We start from the raw sequence: 22,975 nt of genomic DNA, 5'->3' as shown, positions 1-22,975 counted from the left end.
AACACCATGTGTGTGAATTTCAAATAGGGATCCTGCTTCTTGCAGCATAAATCCTAGAAATATTGTTTTCATGGAAAAATTCCCACTAAACAAAACCACAAGAAGATAGGAGGTAATCAGGCTGCTAGAATTAATCTCTGTAGGAGGTCTCTACCTCTCTGGTACAGGGGCAACTCGATCGAATAAATTGCAAACTAACCTTGATTTTGCACCTTTCCCTGAGAGCTCTCAGCCTGTGAAATACGAAGGAAAAAGAAATACTGTGGAGTTGGGAACTGAAAATACCAGCTATTACAGTTTTTAGGGGGGGTAAAAAATTATAAGCTGTGGTGTGGTCTAATAAACAAAAAAGCAACTCTTAATGTAAGCTTGAACTTTTCCTTCTCATTAATGATCATGAATCTGTTTTGAAATTCCTGTAGAGAACAAGTGCTTCTCCTGACAGCTGGTTTGAAATTAATAAAAAGGAAAATGTTTTCAGCCAGCAATGACTTAACATGCTCATGATATATGAAAACAAGGTTAAATTGCTCCTTTCTCTCTGCTACTAATAAAAGAAATATTGAAAATTAAATGCTGTAGCTTAGGAAGTGAAAAGTGCCAGCCAAAACTGTGGACATAGCAGTGAGAGCTGCTTATCACTTGGTACTTGCTGGAACAGGCATATTTGGAAAAGCTTAGGCAGTGCCAAAAATTATTCTTCAGTTGTAGGCTTTCAGAATATATTGCATTGAGGAATATATGATCCTGTTTCTGCAAGATAAGAGTCTTGATTTAATCACCTCCTTTTTTGGGATTTAAATGACTTTGAGGCTTTATCGGAAATCCTCTTGCCCCTGATACCCTTTACAATCTCATCCTTCTTCTGCTCTACTTCACCTTTCCTCATGAAAGAATGACAGAGGCTTTATTCCTCAGGATGTAAGGAATGGAGTATCTGGAGTATCAGAAAACACACAGCAGGATCCAGCCTCTGCTGCAGAGAGACTGGCCTCTGATAATCAGATACCTGTGGGCTTTGGCTGACTATGAATTGTAGCCTGAAATAATTGCTCCTGTTTGATGTTAACTCTCTTGTAGAATATAAGATGTAACTTTATTGCAAATACAACGTGAGTATCTTTTGACTATCAAGGGAAATAGGTGAAAGTAAAATACTAGATTTTACTTCAACAAACTCTTTATTCTTGTCTTGTAGAATGCAGAACCTTTCCAAGTTGCTGTCCGAGAAGACAATTGTATCGTTGTCTCCCTGGAAGCATCAGATGTGGTGAGCTCATCCTCTGTATATGTTGTGAAGATAGCTGGAGAATCCAAGAACTACTTTTTCCAGTTCGACGAATTCAATAGCACTTTACCTGCCCCTGTGGTTTTTAATGCCAAATACCATGGCCTGTATTACATAGTAACTCTCTTGGTAGTGAACTCAAATATGGTTTCCAAGTCAGCGAGATCAATCACTGTGTTAACCAGTAAGTAACACCTTATTCTTCTTTTCTTCTGTTTCTTGTCTTTGTGTGTGGCTTTTTTCCCCAGAAGTTCTTCCTGTGAAGAAGGTTGGGTGGTTGTTGGGTTTTTTCAGTGGGTCCTGCTTGTGTGTAGGATGCACCCCTGTGTGAGAACAGTAGGGAAAAAGTCCTGACAACGTGTGAGTGAAAATTCACAAGTTGTGGGCGAAAAGAAAGGCAATGCTGTAGGTTTCCCCTGGCTGACCCTTCCTGAACTCTGAGGTGTGACATACTAAAATAGTGTGATGAGTGAACCCCCCTTTTCAGACGTTCATCCTAAACCCTTTGAACCAGGAGTTCCAAAAGTCTGGTAAAGGGCATGACAGGTATTGACTGACATTTCAGTGTAAGCACTCCTGTTGTATGGGGAGTTTTATCCTGTTTTAAATGCTGTAACATTGTTCTTTGATTGCTAATATGTTGAGGCAATGCTAAACTTGGAAAGCAGACACCAGTCACCAAAACCATGTGTTTGTGCCAGTACAGCTGAAGGTGTTTGTGATGGAGAACACATCTGTAGTAGCCTGTCTGTTACTATTTCCAGGTGCATTGATCCTGGGGGAGATGTGTGATTTTGTGTGCTCTGTCACCATACAAAGTACCACAGATTTCCAGCTGTGCTTCTGGCTCTGAGGTTGATCCAGGACTGGTTGCATGTGCCAACCTGAAAATAATTTGTAGAATATAAAATAATTTCTTCATCTGGAAGATGACAAAAATCTGTTTGGATGGAGCAGGACTAATTTCCAGATATTATTTTTTTTTCCCCTAAATGGCACCTTGGAATGTATGGGTAGTTTCAGTTGTCTTACATCTGAGGAATTGTTACGATTTTTTGTACCTGTATTATTGTGTCAATGAGGAAACACCATCCACTGTAACAGCATTCAGAGCATGTTAAAGCAGGCTCATGTGTTATTGAGTGAGGTTCCTAAAATTTAGGAGTAAGAAGATTTTGCATCATCTGTATCATCAATTTGCATCATCTGTATCATCTTCAGCCTTCCCTTCTGTGCTCAAGTTGTGCCCTGGTGAGGAAAACCATGAAGGGCCCCATGGGAAGAAGTATCATGTTGTTGAGTAATGCAAGTACTGAACAATTTCAGGATTCACAGGCAGCCTGAGTTTCCTTTCCTTTGACTACTTTAACCTTGTAAGCAAAGTAGTAATTTTAATCCAATTTTCTATTTCATGTTTGTTTTCTTCAAAGAAAATAATTGAAGCATGCATTGTCATATACAACTGAAAAAAAAAATGCCTCACTATGCGTTTTTAGCTGGTTTTGGATGCTGCATTTGGAGTTGTGCAGCAGGGCTCATTGCTCTTTGATTTCCAGAGCCCACGAGGGTCTCTGGGAGCAGGGAAAGTGTGATCCAAGCTGGCAGATGGTGCACACTCTCCTGTGCAGGGAATCTCTGAAGGAAGAAGGGAGCCGGAGTCACTCAGCCCATCAAAGCCAGCCCCAGGCTTCCCATTTGTGACTCAGGGGGTTTCCACAAGGTGTTCCTGGAAAAGTCTGAGTCTGACGGCTCCAAGGGCATATCCTGGATCACTCTCCCTCCTCCAAGGCTTGATGGTTTCACCACCTGTCTTATTGGGGGTGTGCTGGCAGCATCTTGGGGTTTCCTGCTGCGACCTCTTCTGCTCCCCCAGACCTTGGAAGGAGCAGTGATTGTGGCATGCAGCCAGTGCTGCCAGTGGAAAATGTGTAACAAAGAGAGAACAGTGGATTTCTCTGGTTTTATCTCACTGGAGAGACAACCACGTTCATGGGAAAGAAAGGGCAATCCTGCAGGCAGCATTGAAGGATGTACTGAACCCTAAAAGTAGGTTGTAAATTGTGAGCTTTGGAAGGGAAAGGATCCAGTCTCCTCCGTGATATTTTTTGTCAGGCAGACGGATGAGTGCTGGCTCTCTTGTAGCAGCCTCTGCTCCTAAGTTCATCTTTGGAGCACAAGGCTACAGAACTGAAAGGAAATTTGGAATGAAAAGACAGCCTGGCAGCGTGGGCTTTTTCAGGTGTGTCGGTACCCTTCAGGTTTTGAGAAGAGATCTTAAAAACTCCTGTAGTGACCACTGGTTTCTCCTACAAAAATGTATGAGGTTGTACTTGGTTTGTTGTTGGGTTTTTTTCCCCTCTTATTGGTATTGTCCACTGCCTGTTCTACATAATTTTATGATTATGAATTAACTTGATTTTTTTGGCAGACAATAATTAGGATAGATTTGTATTTTTCTTTTTGCCATATGCTGTCTGACTGTTTAATATTCTTGGCTTATTTAATCATGCAAAGACATGTAACTATCTAAGTTATTCCTTATTCCTTCTGTATCTTACACATGAAAGAATGGCACATTGCAATTAGCTTCCAGTACCAAATTAATTCCTGTTCTAACTTCATTGGTGTCAGGAGAGCTTTACCAGTGGCAGATTGACCCCATTCATTAGGCTGCCACAAAATAAATCAAGCAGGATAGCCAGTGATGCCAATGTGGTTATTCCCAAGACAGTACTCTCAAGAGGTTTCTGGGATCTCCTGGAGTTTGCAAAGGACACTGTGCAGGGAGATGCAGCCTTTCAGCGTGGCCGTGTGCTGGAGATTTGAGTTTCACACAGGGTAACCAAATAGTGCTTGTCAGAACGAGACCAAGGTCCCTCAAAGGCATTGCCTACTTAGGAATTCAGGGAGAGTCCTGGAAGACCTCTGCTTTCCGATGGTGTATCCTGATGACATTTCCTTTCTCCTGTTCACGTCCCCCATCAATATGCTACATCTAAGGGAATTGGAAAGAAATGGCTATGTCTCTTCACAGGCTGAAACTTTTTAAGCAAGAGAAGAACCCATTTAAGAGAAGACTTTTGTTTTACCCCTTGAAGGTTTCTGGCCGGAAAAGCATTGGAAAGCTAACAAAATATGTATTCTATACATTATAGATAGGCATATATATTATATATATATATATATGTGTGTATGTGTAACTCTTCACGTAAATGTATGGGCATAAATATGTACATATAAAAATACAAAATCATGTCACAGAAATACACATATAACATAGAATCATAGTATCATTTAGGTTGGAAAAGACCTCTGAGACATCAAGTTCAACCCTTAACCCAACACTGTCAAGTTCACCGCCAGACCATGTCCCCAGGTGCCACCTCCATGCAATTCTTTGAACACTTCCAGGGATGGCGACTCAACCACTTCCCTGGGCAAGCTATTCCAGTGCCTGACCACCCTTTCAGTGAAGAAGTTTTTCCTCCTATGCAGTGTAAACCTCCAGATTTGTCAGCACAGTTTGCCTCTGGTGAAGCCATGCCGGCTGTCTTGGATCACCTCCTTGTCTTGCACGTGCATGTAAGCACATCCACGCATATTCGTGCACGTATGTTACCACTTGAGGTTCCATTGTTCATTTGGTCCTTTTCTACAAGACTGCACAGTTCTGATCAGCTCTGATAGGAATAATTTCATTGGAATAATTTCTCATGTTAATCAAAACACCACAAACTGTAGAACTTCCTCGTTTAGGCGCCGTGGTCCAGATTGTTGTAATGAAAAGGATGAGCTATTTGAAAACTCTTAGATAGGAAACCTGTAACATGGAATTTGAGCACAAAATGGTGTTTTTTGCTCCTGATTCTGTAGCAAAGTTGTGTTCAGCCAAATTGGGCTCTCACTGAAGGAGAGGAGCTGAAACCCTGACCACTTTTTAAAGATCTCTGCAATGGTTTTGACAAGAATAGTTGTGAGACTCTCACCCTGCTGGCCAGATTCCTTTGAGTGTGATTATGCTCTGCCTGTCAAAGTGACCTTCCTTCCAGTCTTCAGTCTGGACAATGTTAGAAGTAGTTCTGGTATCTAACACAACTATTTCAGGCCTGCTTTCCTCTGCTCTTGGAGCTTTGGCTTTTCAATGGGGAAGGAGTAACTCCAGAATTTATGTAATTAATTGAGTGCTTTGAAATATTTGAAATAAAGTTTCACCTTTTTACTAATTGATTTTAAAGTAGTTTATGAGATAAATAAAGAGTACATCTGTAATACCAGTGACTGATACTCTCACTCATTCATCCTACGTTTTCCCAGCTTGAAGCCTTACTTTATTCTTCCCAGGGTGAGTCATACCCATATAGCATCTTTTTCTTCTTTTTTTTTTTTTTTTCAAATCCACTGTCAACCTTATACTGTGAAGGAAAAAAAAAAAATTGTACATTAGAAGGAATGGGGAAAGCAGTACATTGCAAAGCTATTGTGTCCTGCAGGAAAAATGTGTCTCTGCTGGGAATTGGAGAAATCCAGATCTGAGGAGCTCTGATGGTGATTAAGAGCAGCTCTGCCTGGCTTTTATTTTAGCTGGTGATTAGGAGTTTTGAGTGGTAAATGTCTCATTGTTTCAAGAGCTGATGATTCCTTACATACATGACTGTGAAATATATTCCCTTCAGGGAGAGTTGTGCCTCTGTGTCTCCTACAAAAAGTATTCTCCTCGAGAGACCAACAGGCTGCTGCCTGGGACTCTGATCTCCAGCTCTCAGAGAGTAATTGGCATTAGACCCGGTTAATGCTCCGTTGTCATTGTGCCAGATGCTGCAGGAAGTGATTCAGCAGGTCCAGTCCTTTCCTCTGCCTTGTTAATGGATCAGAGTTCTTTAACTCGGAGCTTCAGAGGGTTTTTTCCCCTAATGAAATGTGAAACTTAGCCCTTCATGTTTTTCTTTCTTAAAGGATGATGTGAAACATCTTTAGAAGGGCTGCTTATCTGTGGCAGCCCTAACTTTGAAATGTAACTCAGAATAGCATCTAGGTCCATTAGTGCTCAGCTTTTCCCAGCAAATAAAACATGTTATCCTCTTTCTAGGGTGGAAAAACCTCTCCATCAGAATCAAAGAAACAGAAAGAACTGCAACCGTATGATTTCCTGCTGTAATTTCCATTGTAAGGAGGATCTAAACAATTGGCCTAAATCTGTTCAAGAACAATAGCTATGCCTTTGTTCGTGGAACAACATTATTTTTTAGGTTGTGTCATCTTTGTATTTATCATCCTATGGGGCCGTGTAGAAATGGCACTATGTATCATCATTTCTCAGGAATTATTTTCACTTATATTCCCCCTTTGTAAGCAGTAGCACAAGATCTCTATTACCTATCATAAACTTGAACATTATGTTCCCAAAGTATTAAACAACATCTTCTTTAATCTCAAAGATGGTTTCCTTTTAACAAGAGATAAAACATCCTAAAGTTTACAGCATAATGGAAGCTTTACCCTGGCTGTGCCTTACTCCTGGTAATCATACAGATGTATGAACAGTGTCATCCAGATAATTCACAACTTCTTCCTGTGAATAAAGGGAATTACCCATGGGGGTTAGGTCACTCCATTAATGGGGCATCTTTTTCATAAAAGTCACAATATGGAGGTAAATAATGATTAACCTGCATTCCAGTGTGAGAAGCAAGGGAGTTGAGCTCAGTCCTACATGTAATGCTATGTCTAAGCTACCACAATAATCAATCTAATTCAATTTGTGGAGTGACCCAGTCTACAAATATTACAAACAAATTGATGTGGATTGAAATATGGTACCTATTTTCACAGTACTTTCCCCACCCCACCCCACCCCCCCCAAATTGCAAATATTAATGTGTCTGCATTCACAAAGTGAATGCATTAATGGAGGATTTAGCATTCAGAATTTCCCAGGACATTTGAGGAACATGTTAGGCACATTTATTGTGCTGTCTTGATGCTTGTGTAATGCAAGTTATATGCTAAATGCAAAGTGCTGGAAAGTCCAGGGTAAACAGAGAAGTTAAGTTTCCTGTTAACAGATAAGATGGGAAAGCAGTTGCTACAGAAGCAGTAGATTGTGAGACACAGAGAAAAATGGCAGATTTAGGACTTGGTCCTGCAATCTTGTCTCTCTGTGTGTAATATAATCTGCAAGTCTAAAAATAAAGAGACTGTAAGTGAAGAGGTGCCTTAAACTATTAGAGGGACGTTGAAATGCACTAAGTCCCTTCTGTAATACGAATTCAATGTAGTACGGAGGTTTTATAAAGCTCTAAGTATTATATTTCTGTAATTCCACTTTATTTAAGCTATTTCTTGACAGCCCCTGAAATCTGTGACAAGGTCCATCCTAAACACTGAAAATGGTAAAATTAAAAAGACCAGACTGTTTATGCTCTGAATTATAAATCTAGGTAGTAAAGGGTGGCATTTTACGTATTCTTTAATTTTAATAACCCTAGGAGCAATTAGTAAGTGAAAGACAGAACATGATGGTTATCTGCTGAGTGTTCTTTTAATTTCACAGTGTGCAAATAGCTTTTGATGTGAAGATTTGGTGCCGAAGGAAGTAAGATAATGGAAGAATCTTTAAATTGCATTATATCACTCATGCAGCTCTGCTAACATCAGCCATGAGCAAGGAGAGGATAGCGAGCGGAAGATAGCGACACGAAAGAGAGTCTGCAGTGATTACCGCTTGATTCAATTGTTGGTTAATTAAATCAAAGCATCAGGAGGAAAAATCATTTGGATTAAAAATGAATATAACTTCCATCCTTTATTTGATTTGTTGTAGGAAGGAATAAATGGGGTAATTGAATCACTGGCATAAGAAAGTTTCAGTAATTCTTTCAGAAATAAGGAGACCTCAGATGTGAATGAGATAGCAGGAGAAAGCCCAGGGCACACCCGCTAACATGAGAGATGACTGCACATAAGCATTGTGCTATTTAGAGATTGTTATTGACATTTAAACTACTCTCATGTGCTGTGTGAGCTGTGATATGAACCCTCTGGTCATGTGGGCAGTCATCTCCACTGTTTATTTCGGAATAAGCGATGGGAGGAGTGTCGGCAGAAAGAAGAGGGTAGGCTTTGTTTCCTGTGATCTGCTTTACTCCTATTTGTTTCTAGGCTATCGTGAAATGTCAGCAGAATTTTCACAGATCCCATCACTGAAGTGCCTGTTGGTATCTGTGAGATGGGGAGTTTCTATTTGTATCTGGTTAATGTACAAATATATGGATATATATCTGACAAAGATAATTGGGTGCCTTTGCCGTAAGAAATAGTTTCATAATCCCACACCATTGCATTTCCATGCTCTGGCAAAGTTAGAAATGATGACACGTTGGTCTTGGTGAGAGATTCTGTTTGCATCTATGGTTTTGTTCCAAGTTGCTTTTTCTTCTGTGTTTCCCATCACATCTGGAAAGTTACAGCTGTAGTGAAAGTACTGTACTGGTCATTGGGATTTCCTTTTGTCTTTCACTACAGTCTTGCTTTTCCACCTTTGATTAACCTACCCTACCTCCTGCAGGATAATTCCACTTTTGATACTGATACTAATCTTCCCTTTCATCTACTCTTTCTTTTGCCCATTGTGACTGTATGCCCTTTGGTGAAAAATATTTTATTAGTTTTTCTCCAGGGCCTGTGGCAGCAGAATTTTGAACTCAAACAGGTCCTCTAATGCCGTGCTAATCAACAGCCTAAATTTTGCACTCTGATCCCTGTAGTGTGCAAGAACTAAATCAACATGCTAATCTTTCTAAGGATGTAGGCCTAATTGCATTAACTATCTCTATTAAAATATGTTAGCAGGAAAAATTTCAGCTAACAGGATAACCTTGCTTTGAGTATCTGCTTGGACCTCTTAACCACAGGCTAGTTGGGTTGCTGTCAATTTTTTCTTGCTGAGGAGAGCATTGAAAAAAAAGGTGGTTTTTTCTTTTAGTTCTTGTTGGGGTTTTTTTATGAATAGAGAAGGCTGAATAAAAATGTGGCTCTCTTATTGTCAGCAACAATCCAGCCTCCCAGCTGCAGTGAACTGGCATGGCTTTCCTGTGCTGATGGAGCTACACTGGTCTGGATTTCAGATGACAGGACACAGGATATTTTTCTTAGTTTTTGCAGCCTACCTGACTCTGAGTTCAGAGCATTAGATCAGCAGTTCCTGACTTAGCTCCTTCCTATGCACAGGCTTTCCCTGTGCCATCCAATAAACCACTTTATTTCTCTGTACCTCGGTTCTTCATCTGTAAAATAATGGTAATGGTACTGTTTAGTTTGTAGAACTTTGATGGGGATAAATATGTTAAAGGTGGTGGCCCTCTTACATGGTAGGAATGGGGGCTGTGCAACTACCCATGAAATAAAGAAATGTATAGATACCAAAACAGAAAATCTTCATTCATGTGGCTCCCTTTGGCCATTACACTGATAATCTTCTCAGCTCATTTTAAAAGCTCTACATTTATGCTGAAGTCACAGCAGTTTCAAGTGTTGCAATGTTTTTGTCTGGGCACTTTCACATGATTGACAAGTTTTAAAGATGAAAATCTTTCTGAGGTGATGACTGTGAGTGCTTAAATAATAACATATTTTGAATGTCAAATATGGAAATTTTTCCCTTACAGTGTGTTAGGAAGATCAGTTCTTTGGAGGGAGGGGAATACTGAAATATTGGCTTTGTCAATGTCCCAGGTAGCTTTGCCCCACACCTCAGTGAAGCCCCAGATATCACCTGGTAGATTTAAGAGTGCCTGTGCCATACCTACAAAACCATTTATTTTCATTGGTATTGTATATGTGTAAAGAACTCAGTTTGCCTATTAATCCGCTCCTTTCTTCCTTTTTTCCCCTTTTTGTTTGTACATCCTTTAGAACCACTTCCAGTGAGCAATGTTTCTATCTATGATTACAAACCATCTCCAGAAACAGGAGTGTTGTTTGAAATTCAGTACCCAGAGAAGTACAATGTTTTTACCAGGGTAAATATAAGCTATTGGGAAGGAAAAGACTACCGAACAATGCTGTACAAAGGTAGGAGGAAACTGTTTCACCAAAATTCAATACTAACTCTGCTGGAAACATTTTAAACCGTGGTCTTAGGTGGGGTTTTGACATGTATTTATATTTCTGATAATGTCTTTATGTAATAGCTTTTATATCGTGAAGTAAGGGATGGGTCTTTGAATGGATCTGGTGGTTCACTTGGGATTTTTAAATTGCTAGAATACTAGTTCTAGTGATGCTCTCTTTCTTTTGGATTTTAGAGGAAGACTTGGTGGTCTGGATTTTTGTAATCAGGCTGAAATCAGCCTGGGAAGGCATCCCCAGGTGCTGGTGCTTGTGTGTCAGTCCAAAGCAATACAAAAGCTCCCAGGCTCTTCCCTCTGACGAAGGTTTCCTCTTTGGTCTGTAGCCGATAGGAAAGCTCTGGGATATCCCAGAGGAGGGAAACCCATTCAATAAACCTGATTGTTGGCACGGGACCAAACCTGGAGCCAAATTCTGTATCAGCATACAGTGACACAATGCTGACAGTGTATATAGTACATTACTGCAGCATTCAGTGTTGTCCCTAAGCTAATAAACCCTCCTGCATAATACAAATTTCAGTGTTCTTAGACTAATCTAATCAAGGGCAATCAATCTAACAGTCTAGACAGCCAGCCTAAACAAACAACCAACCTAACCATCTAAATGATCTAAAAAGAGCAAATTCTTTCTTTATCTGTTTGTAACTGAACCTTTTCATGTATTTGTTTACAACTTTCGCCCTACAGTATAGCTTAAGCACAGTATCTGTCTCAGAGATATAAACGGGGCTGTCCTGTGGGAAGCACCCTAAAAGGTGAGGAAGGCACCCACATACTCTGTGGGCCCTGAAATCCCAATGATTTAACATTCCATAGTGCCAGTAAAATGCCTTTGGGCAATCCAGTAGGTGCCGAGTTGAATTTTACACACTGAATTAAGGATCCCAAAACAGAAAACTGGTCATTGTAAACTCACTTCAAAGTCAGCAGAGGGAGATACACACCTCCAGAAAGGAGGTCAGAAAATTGGGGAGTCTCCTTGCTACAATACAAAGTGGGGCTAGAAATCACATTTTCAATGCTGTAAAGTGCCAAAAGTTAGGAAGGGTAAAGTCTGGACTGTAGCAGAAAATACAGGTGACCTCTTTCCAGAGAACAAAAGGGATACCAGCAGTAATTTTTATCTTCTGCAGCTAATAGATGGTTCCAGGGGCTGTAACGCTAAAGCTGCTGATAAATAAAAGAGTCAACCTAAATTAGGAGATTCCCTAATCAGCTTGCATGCTCCTTCCCACAGCCAGATAGCCCTAAGCAAGTTCTCTTCAGCCCACACGTGTTGTGCTGGTGGCTCGTGCTCGATGGCAGGCGGGTGTTCCTTTGAACGTCCCTCCTGAACGCTGGGCCTCAGTCAGCAAAAGACCAAAGAGGCTTTTGCGTGCAGCAGTTAAAGGTCTGCAGGAACTGTCAGATGCTCTTTGAGATATTCAGTGTCATGTGGAGCAGGTTGCCAGATTCAGTTCCCTTGCTGGTGAAAAGCAGCTCATGTTTCTTGTGCTGGGCCCTTTTTTTTTTTTCCTTTTTTTTTTTTCTGGTAGCAAAGTGGCTTTGACAGCCAGGAAAAGTGTTGGCAAACTGAATTATTACAATTTCATGTCTCAGAGCAGGTTGAAAAAATGTTTAAACATCTAAAACATTGCCCATTCACCATGTGCAGTCACATTATCAGAAAGTGAACATTTGATGCATTATCCTCTTTTTTTTCCTTTCTTCTTCTCACTTTAAACCTTCTGCAGATTTCTTTAAAGGTAAAACAGTTTTCAATCACTGGCTGCCAGGCATATGCTACAGTAACATCACATTTCAGTTGGTATCAGAAGCAACCTTCAACAAGAGCACACTCGTGGAATACAGCGGGGTCCAGCATGAGCCCAAACAGCACAGAACAGGTGAAGAAAATTCTTACACACCACTACTTCCAAGTCTGTATTGCTGCTTTTCTTGCTTCTCTGGGGAGGGGATTGATCCCACAGAGAGGAGGTCTGTGTGGGGGCAGTCCTGGGAGCAAGGGAGGAGGATGTTGTGGCTATTCCATAGGCTTGTGTGTGCAAACCCTGCAGAGGGAAATTTGTGTGGGTGTTCCTGTCATAAAAGCTTGCTTCTTAGAAAATAACTTCTGCTTCACGTGAGATATCCTGGGCCTTCTGCTAGGAATTAATTTTTAAGCCACAGGAATAGCTGCACTGAGCAGACTATTGATCTATCTCTATTGGTCTCTCTCCTTGTGCACTGAATCATAGCTAAACTGCTTGAGAAGGCTTTCCTCACTGTGCACTTTTCCAGCACGGAGAAGAATGTCATAGTTGCCCGACTTGGCCGCCAGTTTGTGCCCTGAAGCATGAACTTTTAATTTCCAAGACAGCAATGTTGCAGAGGCTGAAAATTGCATTTGTTCAGGGTCCAGAACTAATTTAATTTGGTCCTGGGACAGTGCCCAAAACTTTTTTGTTAATCTGTTGGACCGCAGACATTTATCAAGGTCCAAAGTGAAATGAACCAGTGATAAAAATCAAAAGGCCAAATCTTCAGATGAATACACTCATGTTGGTCCATTGCCTTGGACAGAACAAAGCCAACTGATGCCAGCTGAGTTCCGTCCTGAAGATCCTAAATACAGTTCTTGAGATACTGAACCATAACCAACAGGATCACCTTTTTTTTTCCTGCTGCCCTCCCATCCCTCATTTTTCACATGAACTGCAATGAGAATGTAGAGTTGGGTTTTCTCTTAGTGGCTGTGGCTGGGATGGGAGCTGAACAAATTAGTGTGCTGTAAAGTGCCAGCTTAAAAGGTGCCAGGCAAAATTATTTGCAGAGGCTACTCACAGTTAGAGTGTGTAAGGAAAGGCAGACAAGCAATTACAGTGAGACAGACAAAATGCTGTGTGTTCACGTCCTGGCATCAGCTGAAGGAACTTCTTTGCGTGCCAGAATCTTGTCTTGTGGAGACCCAAATCTTAAGATCAAGCTTTCACAAATATTAAAATTTAAACTGATGTTTAATGCTTGTGAAAAGGTGGCTGCTAAAAGCATATGAAAAGCCCTACAGCAACGTGAAGGTTGTTTTTTTTTTAATACGAGCTATGCCATATATGAGTTTTGCATATATGTTTCATTTCTACAGAGGTGGGGTTTTTTTCCATGATCAAGATCTTCCTGGAAGACACAATAAAATAGATGTAGATTCACTGTTAAAAATTCACACTAGAGGAGCCTTGCTGTTATAATAGCACTCAAGTTTGATTTACTGTGACTGCACATCTACTTTACTTCCTGGCATTCTTGACTTGTGATGATTCTGTGAATTTATACTCGTCTTCATCCCACTAGAATCACTTCTGGTATATGTATAAGAATATATAAGAGAAGGGAGAATCTTAGTAAGAACAAGTTATTTCAAACAATCCCTAGAAAATTGTTATTTGTCTGGGGAATTAATACATTTAAAGGTGTACAGAACATACCTATTAAAAGACTAACCCTTGCTTCTCTTTTAGTTCCTTACCCACCTCGAAACATTTCTGTTCAGATTGTACCAATCAACAGAAACAACTGGGAAGAGCACAGTGGGAATTTTGCGGAAGAATCCTTCATGGGACCACAAGAAATCATAAGGAAAGAGAAAGTTAGCCATCCTTCTGACAGCCCAGCTGAAATCCCAGCAGCAAACACATCTGCAGCCTGGCTGGATGACCGCTCCAACGGCACCGAGTACGAGGCCACCTCGCAGCCATCCTGGTGGTCTAACGAAGCCGAGTCATCCGAGGGGGAAGAGGAGTTTGTCAATGCAGTTTCCAGTGATTATGAAGCCAGTGAGGCCAACACATCTGGCAGACCCACAGCAGAGCCCCCTCCCTTCCTTCCTGTGCAGATGGTGCTGACCTGGTTACCCCCAAAGCCCCCTACTGCGTTTGATGGCTTCCATATCAATATTGAAAGGGAAGGTAAAGCAGAGCCTTGTGCCCTCCTCATGCTTCTTTTCTATAACTCCACTGGTGGATTGTCTCCTCTACAAATTACTAATTATCTAGTATGGTGCTTCAGAGGGCTTTGTTAGAGCCCCTGTATTTCTTGAGGAGTTTCTTGCATTGAATAGCATCTACTTCTGGCTGGGCAACATAAAAGTGAGGGAGGAGGAGTAAATCGCAGTTTGCAGTTCTCTTTTGTTAAACAAGATTTATGCTGTTGTACACATTGCCACACTGTTTAAATGCAGTCCTTCTGGATGCCTTTTAATCCCACAGCTGAAACAAAATTAGCATTTCTAATGTAAATACTTTTCTTGGTGGCTGGAACCTTTCAAGTTTCAATTAATCCGCACTCTTTTCCCCCCCCGATTTAGAGAACGCAACTGAATTTTTGACAGTGAGTGAGGACACTCACAAATTTGTTGCTGAGCTGAAAGAACCAGGAAAATATAAGTTGTCTGTAACAACATTTAGCTCCTCTGGCTCTTGTGAAGTTCGGGGAAGTCAATCAGCAAAAACACTTAGCTTTTATATCAGTAAGTATCTCATCAAACCCATCTTTTTCTCCCTAAGCAACATAGCTGCAACGTGCAGAGTTTGACCACTGTGGCATCTCTGGCATCTGCTGATGGATCACAAGGGCCTGGTCTTCTGGAATTCCCTGTTGCAGGGAAGGAAATGCAGTGCAAATATGTTACATATTGCAACCTGCCTGGATGGGCCTTTGTTGTGCCATCTTGGCAGTCTCAAGAACTGAAAGCGGGTGATGTGATGGAGTCAGTGTTCAGAAGTGGCTCACTGAAACGAGTCACCCTTTTGCATCTCTCACAGTGAGGATTTAATTCCAAGAATTAATTTGGTGGTTATGGAGAGTCTTGGAAATATTTAACTTCCTTACTCCTGGAGTACATACTGGGTTAGGGATGAAGGGCAGCTCAGGCTGAGAGTATGGGAATTGCACAATTAAACACTGAACTCTGAAATGGCATGGTCTCTGAGCAAATTACAGTAGATGAAGTGGTTCAGCCTGCTAAATTCAAAGGAGAAAAAGTAATTTATTATTTCCCTTTAGAATCCCAGAGTTTCTTAACTGGAGATTAGTAAAAGACAAAGTAATCATATGCTGCTGTGTAAGCTAATACCATGACTGACAATTAGATCAGCAAGTGAGACAGGTGTTGGTGAATTCAGACCATTATCCTTCTAATGGCTGTGGTCACCTTTGTACCTTTTTCTGCAAAAGGAAATAGATATACCCCAGAGAATGCCCATGGAATGAGAAAGGGGAATGCTCTCAGCACTGCACAATTTTGCATGCGGGAAGATAATGCCTTCCCAAACCGTGAACGCTGCAACAAGACACAGTAGCTAAAGCTGGCAGAAAAATTCATATTAAAAGGAAATGTGCTCTAGTACTTCAGTATATTATGAATAAAAATTGTGCCTTTAATAGCTCGTAACATCTACAAATTCTAAGTATTTAGACTTAATCATAATGCTGGACTGGATGTAGCAATTGCACTATTGCTCCCATTCTTAACAGCTTTATAGTTAAAAAAACAAGAATGGGAAAACATCGAGAAAACATCGAGAAAACGACCCTCATGAGAGAGAGGGTCTCTGCTCTTGTAATTTCACTGTCTTCTGCTTTTCTTTAGGAATAGCTAGACAGCTTCATTATATGGAAAGCATCAAAATAGGTAAAGATATATGTAACATTACTATTACTACCAAATGTTACTCCGTTTTGCAAGGTGTGACAGATTTTCATTAAGCAGTATTTAACACAGTGTTCTCCATGAAGTGTGCTAACTGTGGACCTGAGAGAAATGAGGACATGTTAATCCAAAGTATAGGGGTATGGATGGCTGAATTAAGGATGAATTCGAATCTCATTGTGTATAAAGTATTAAACTCTTATAGGAATGTAATGATATTTTAATTTTACATGTAGCACATAAGAGCCTTTGGTTTTTTGAGTTTTGTCAGTTAGTTTTAGAGGCTTTAAAACAAAATGAGGGTTCTTGGCAGTTGTCTTATATATTCTGTCAAACACAAGGTCCTTAGTATTTTAGATATTTTTTATATGTATTTCTGGTAAAATGCTGAGTTGGAGATAGGCACAAATGCTCTCAGGTTGAAATTGCTTTTCCATTCCTCTTTATGACTCTGATCAAGTAGGCTTTGTGTGGGGACTACAACTCTGGGTCATGACATGAGGTATCTCTGCTCCCTTAATGCCAGTGCTGAAACAGTTTCTGAATAGTGAGAGCTACCTGTACATCCACTGTCTCCAGAGATTAATCTAATAATCAAATTCCTCTTTGTCACCTGCGTAGGTGTGGGTCTGCTGCTGTGAATAAATTTTGCCCACAGCATCAGTCTTACCTTTTCCTTGTAGCACTTGGTCAGTGAATCATCCTGTCAAATTACTGGCTTGTGTTACATATTTTTGTTACATCCAGATAGCAGTCAAATCTTATAGACCGATCTTAAACCCCATTCTTGCTCTGGCATTTGTTTTATTTTATCAATAAATGTAAATTACCACTGGAGTTGCACGGAGGAAGAATGTCAAGGAGAGAGCTGTCACAAGTATCACTTAAAAGTGACAAGAAAAATGGGCTACTTTCATGAAATACTAAATTTTTACCAGGTCTGGCTGAAGTTATTTTCCAAGCTGTTCTTTTATCTATATTTAAAGCTGTGTTCTCTACCAAGTGCTCCAAAAAGTCTGGTGGAGAGTGAGATTCTTCACTGTGGTAACCTCTGTGAACTTGATTTTCATGCTTCAAGGCTGTGGTACGCTCAGAGGGTGTGTTAGTATGTGGAGAGGCGAAAAATTCTGTGTGCTTATCCTTTAATATTGGTCAATGATCTGTACATTATTGGCTGTCACTGCTTTTAAGCATTCCCTTGGAGCAAATCTGATACTGCTGGGTGGTTTCTGGTAAGCAACAGAGAATACTGCAATCTGAATTTTCACAGTCACGTTTGTCGTGTCATCAGCTCTGCTGCATGAGCAGCAACCTCAGGCTGTTTCCCAGGGCTGCCATCTCTACTGCCTGCGGGCTGTGGAGGTGGACAGCTGCCAGTCCAACCTCCCTCACCAGCAATAAATAATTCCCTGAAAGTGGGGTGTTTTATCACAAGTGCCTCAAGTGGATAGAGTGGCTTGCTGACCTGTGCTTTTGGAACATGTCCCAGGCCCCACAGGTGAGTGGATAGAGGAGCTCACTGAGAAGCCCCAGCATGTGACCGTGACGGTGCTGAGCTCCACGACTGCCCTGACATCCTGGACGGCATCCCACGAGAGCAGTGGCAACAGCACCATCGTGTCTGTGCTCTCCCTCACCTGCCAGAAGCAAAAGGAAAGTCAGAGGCTTGAAAAACATTACTGCACTGAGGTAAGGGGCAGAAGACGGAGCATTTTCCAGTCCAGGAAAAAGTCGTCCTGCTGTTTAGAATCCTTGTGGCCCAGGGCTCTATCAGGCTGCAGAGGACAGTGGCAGCTGCTCCCTTCTGCAGTCCAAAGGGACATGGCTGGTGCAGAGTGGCGGGGAGAGCGCAGCAGTCGGGAATGAAAATGTGCAGGACACCACAGGATTCTTAAAACAGGATTTCTGCTGGACTTGCTGTGGCCAGTCCTTCACTCAGGCATATGCTGCAGTACATTTGTATTAGTGAGGTGCTCACATGCATCATTGTTGTCAAAGTAGCATAAATTATTTCTTAGCTATCCCACATTTGAATACAGAACCTGACTGTAAATTTTCTGGAAGTTTTGGGATGATCAGAAGTCAGCTTTCCTTTTCATCCATAGAAAAAGGTGTCAGCACTGGGAAATAAATAGCAGTTCAGACCACCTGTGATTTGTGTGGACAACAGTTCTTCAGGGCTGCTGTATGGGTTGTGTTTATAATCATCAGGGGTCCTGAACCCCAAAACTTGACTGTTTTCTGTTGCTTGAAACCCTTAGTGAGTGCAACCCCGCATCAGACTCTGTGCCTATGATAGATCAGTGGCACGTGGCTTCAATTAGAGAGATGTTTTAGCCCACATGTCAGGGACCCCACCAAGATGCTGATACAGCCTTTTTCTGAGCAGAGCCATGACTTCTGTCTGGCTCCCTAAATGTGTGTGATGGAGGAGTCTGCACGGGACTGCAGTGCTGCCCTGCTGCACCCTCAGCCCACCCCTGGGAATCGAAGGGGACTGCTGGCACTCCCTGTAAATCTTCCTCTCCTTCAGCTTTGTGATCAACCCTGCAAGTTAATTAATATGGAGAATTTTCAACCCTTAAAATGCCTTTTAAAATTAATCTCTGTAAAAATTCTGAGTTTTATTTCAGGAATAGCTGTGAATTTAAATGTTTGGGATTGTCTTTTCATGACCATTTGAGAATTGTTTTTCAGAATCAGCTTGTTATTGTTATTTATATTTCTAAAAAGTGCAGTCATTTAAATGGGAAGGAAATACAGTGAGTGATTATAAATACAGATCACAAATATATGCATTTATGATTTAGTAAATACTGCAGAACTCATCTACAAACTCAAAAACTGGTACCTAAAGTTCATCTGTGAATAAACAAGATATCTGTAAAAGCAAATGTGTATTTACTGCAAGTAGGTAGAAAGGTCTAAATACAGTTAATTGTTTCTTTCTGTCATTACATATATTTGTATCAAATTTTATCAACTTACTGTACCTGGAACTGTTAATAGCTGTTGGTTTGAATTCTCCTTGATGAGCTGAAAAGAGCAAATTTCAGTGCAGAGGTCTATAAATTTCTAACATGATTTAAAAGTGATTTAGCTTTCCAGAGCAGCTGGTAAAGACAAATTCTGTTCCTCACAAAATCTGTGCTGGCACTGATAGAATTCGTGTGCGTTGCAGTAAACCGCCAGTGCAGAGGTGGCTGTGATACAGACTTCGGAAAGGTTGTGAAGAAAATATTAGTAGGAAATACCAGCCTGCAGCTCTAGAAAGGATGTGTGTTTTTTCCTCAAAGCTGCTCTGTGCATTTGCTGTTAGTGCAGTCTTCAGGCAATGAGCCTCTCTGTGTTGTATCAGACCAGGAATCCCTTGGTCAGGAATTCTTCCTCCAGCTCTGACTGAAACCTGGTGTGGCAGAGCAAAAATGTTAACGGTGATGTTTTCAAACTGATGAGAAGAATCCGGTGCCCCTTAGTCACAGTTTGTAGTTCTGTGGAGGGGAGGTGACAGAGACTATTTCCTCTCTGATTTCACCATGGAGTCACTCAGTAGATGCACTCAGAAGACAGCTTCCCCAAAATGCTGCCTTCAGCTTACAGAGCTGCATCAGATGACGGATGGAAAGCCTCAGGCTCTAATTAAAAACACATGGTCTAAATACTCCAGCCTGAATGATACCACCTGAAAATGAATAATGTAGCCTGAATATTTTAATGAACTTTGACAGTAGGAGAGAGTGGATCTGCAGTGAGATAGCTGACCTTATGCACCCGGGCAAGTGCAATTCTCTGAGTCAGATCATTTGTGAAGTCAGTCCTGACCGCTTCCACAGTTTTGCCATGTGGGGCTTAATGAATGGAGTTCTTGCTGTCGATGCCAATGTGTTCGGATTCATGCCTTTTGTAACTGGAGTCATTCAAGTACAGTCTCAATATTCTTTTATTAACCAAGTGAGTGCTTCATATCTGATGAGTTCCTCTCCTCCTAGGTGAATTCAAGCAGCAGCCTCATTGAAAATCTTGTTCCTGGTGCCCAGTACCAAGTTGTGGTTTACTTACGGAAGGGACCATTGGTTGGACCTCCTTCTGATCCTGTCACATTTTCCATTGGTAAACCCCTGAGCCTACTGAATGAAATGCGTTTATTTGCTTTTAGGGTGGTTTTTTTTTGAATACAGGTAGTATGTTCATTAAGTCCTGTAGACCATGCCTTGATTTTCTTGAGTTTAACAGTGGATCTTGGTGTTGTTCTCTGCTTTGGGATTTGAAAATGAGAAGAACCCTCTGAGACTGTCAGTAACATTTTCAAGAATGTAGTTTCATGTCCAACAGGCAGAGCCACTGCCTGTGATTTAGGATTCCACCAGGCTCCTATAAAGGGTCATTTAGGACAGAATTCAGTATCTTTTCGTTTCAGTGTAATTTCTTTTGTTAAGATTACCACTTAAACAAAATGTATTAAGTAGAGAGAGGGCAAAGAGAAAGAGATTCAGTGTACAGAGTTACATTTGCAGAGAAATACTCAACCTGCCTCACCCAGCGTCTCCTTTTGACAAAAGGTCTGCTCAGTGGGAGAGCAGGTGGCTGAAAGTTACAGATCTTCAGTATTTTTAATGCTGCTTCCTCTCTGTGATTTAGGGAAGAAAGTGAAACAGAAAATAATGTTAACCTGTTAAGAATTTAATCCTTAAAAAAAAGCCAATATGTGGCCTAGTGATGATGGTGAGAGCCTTTTCTTTCCAGGCAATCTTCTTATATATTTTCATAAATTTGGTCTGAATAAAAATTTTATAAGTATGCTATATTCCAGTAAAGGAAAAATTAATAAGTAAATATTTATATATACTTTAATATTAAAGTTTCTATCATTGGGCAGTTTTTACAAAAGCTTTTGATCTTCTTTCTCACTCTAATTCAAAAACCTGAAAAGTTCTACTTTTATTTTGCAAAAGTAAAATCATGTATACCCAAAGTAAATAAGTTGCTTCATTTTCTCCATTTTTGTATGGCCTTACAACCGTGAAAGATTCTTAAAAAACTCAAAATGGCAATCAGTTTCTAAACAGAACATCTCATAGCTTTCTTATTTCAAAGGGACTGTTTTTATGCAGTAAAACAACAGTCATGTGAGTTTTCATAACGGGTTATTGAATTTGATGCTAAAATAATAGAACTGAAAACCAAATTGTGGTGGCTAACAATGAAGGAAAGTCAAATAAAATAAAATGCACTTTAAAAAGTATTCAGTTCTCCCAATGTTTATCGTAAGGCTCATTTTCACAGGGTGAGTATTAGCAGTGTAGAGAAAGCAAAGGAAGGAGATGGTAAATGATTTATAAAGGTAAAGGCAATCGTGTGCTAACATGGGCTGAAATAATCTGGGTGCTGGTCTAGATTCTGACCCTGTGTGCAATAGCTGGGGCTCTGCAACCCTGGCAAATGTCAGCACTAAGTCCTTATTTAAGTGGCCTCAGTGAAGTCATGAAGGATAATTGCTTTCCAGACCATACAGGTTGCAGAAGTTGACCCTTATGTGACATTCTTCAAATCACTTGACTCCTCTTTCTCTGTGTCACTGTCTGTGAGGCAAGAATAGCAATACATGACAGAACCTTTAGGTTCCCCAGGGAAGGAGGGCTAGAGATGAAAACTTTCCTGTCTTGCAGTGCTCTGGCTTTTGATGCTTTTGTTTTTGAGCATCTTGAAATATCTCCTAAGCATCCTGATTCTCAGAGTAGAATGGAACCCTCCATTTATGAAAAAGCAAGCCGTGTACTTTATCTCAAGCTAAGCAGCCAACACCAAGTGGTCCGTAGCCAGTTCTGAAAAAGTGGTTTTAAACTGGAGGACAAATGCTTAAAAAATGGTATTCAACCCCTTGTGACCAAGATGTTCTTGGGAATTAAAGTTGTGAAAAAACCAGAAATAAGTAGGACTTGATTAAGGAAAGATACCATTTTAAAATAAAGTGCAGCTGATAACACGTGCACATTACTAACCATAATTTCTGGTTTACAGTGCCCACTGGAATAAAGGATCTGACACTTTACCCTTTGGGACCTACTGCTGTGGTTCTGAGCTGGAACAGACCTTTCCTTGGGGTGTTCAGGAAATATGTTGTAGAAATGTTTTACTTCAACCCATCAACGATGACATCGGAGTGGACAACCTACTATGAAATAGCAGCAACCGTCTCCTTGACTGCCTCTGTGGTAAAGTCACCATTACCTACTTGCTTTCCCATGCCTCTGTGGCCCTGGCACCTTGTGACACTTCTTTCCCAGCCTTTTCCCCATGAATGTGTATATATGCCTTCAAGCCTGGCACTTTTTACCCCAGCAAAGCAGAGAAAATGGCCAGGGTGCTAGAGGGATTTTCCATTCTAAAGTAAGGCAATGCCAGCTGAACCATGCTGAATTTCAAGCAGAGCAGTGAGACAGGAGATGAGCCTCTTTTCCTGTTGTTGTTCAGCAAGTCCAGAGGCAGCTTCAGTTTGTGGGTCAGTTTGTCAGTCAAGGCTTTAAAAGTTCCATCATCTCCTCAGGGGGTGCACTCCGAAGCCTTATCTACATAATTAATATTGATAGTATGGATTTGGGGCTCGCAGGCTGGTCTCTCAGTGTGCCATCTGGAAGCCTTAGCTGTGGAGAGGTTTTTGTGAAAACAGCCTTCATGTTTCTGAAGCTGCAAGATCTTAGGCCAGGGTTTTAACTAGGTGAACACTGGTCTCTATCAGAACACACTCACACGTATACTCACAGGCGTCTTTGCAGATGTAAAGTGAATTTTTCCTCGTCTTTTCCATTATTTCCTGGGGAAGGTGAACAGATTTTGTTCAGACTTCGCTGTAGTGCGAGACAGAAAGCAATTCCAGCT

At 40.9% G+C, this 22,975-nt stretch overlaps 1 protein-coding gene across 1 annotated transcript in view; it reads left to right on the top strand.

The window, feature by feature from the left end:
* Positions 1-22,975, top strand: part of PTPRO (protein tyrosine phosphatase receptor type O) — a 146,820-nt gene that overhangs the window by 79,592 nt on the left and 44,253 nt on the right. Inside the window, 8 exon segments of the mRNA XM_039571681.1 lie at positions 1,199-1,472; positions 10,199-10,357; positions 12,150-12,302; positions 13,911-14,357; positions 14,756-14,917; positions 17,589-17,788; positions 20,089-20,209; positions 22,118-22,311. Of these exon segments, the coding sequence (XP_039427615.1) occupies positions 1,199-1,472; positions 10,199-10,357; positions 12,150-12,302; positions 13,911-14,357; positions 14,756-14,917; positions 17,589-17,788; positions 20,089-20,209; positions 22,118-22,311 (1,710 nt within the window).

The sequence above is a fragment of the Corvus cornix genome, chromosome 1A, assembly GCF_000738735.6.
Source record: "Corvus cornix cornix isolate S_Up_H32 chromosome 1A, ASM73873v5, whole genome shotgun sequence".
Classification (NCBI taxonomy): domain Eukaryota; kingdom Metazoa; phylum Chordata; class Aves; order Passeriformes; family Corvidae; genus Corvus; species Corvus cornix.
Note: the sequence above shows the minus strand (reverse complement) of the source record. Positions and strands in the feature narration are given on the sequence as shown.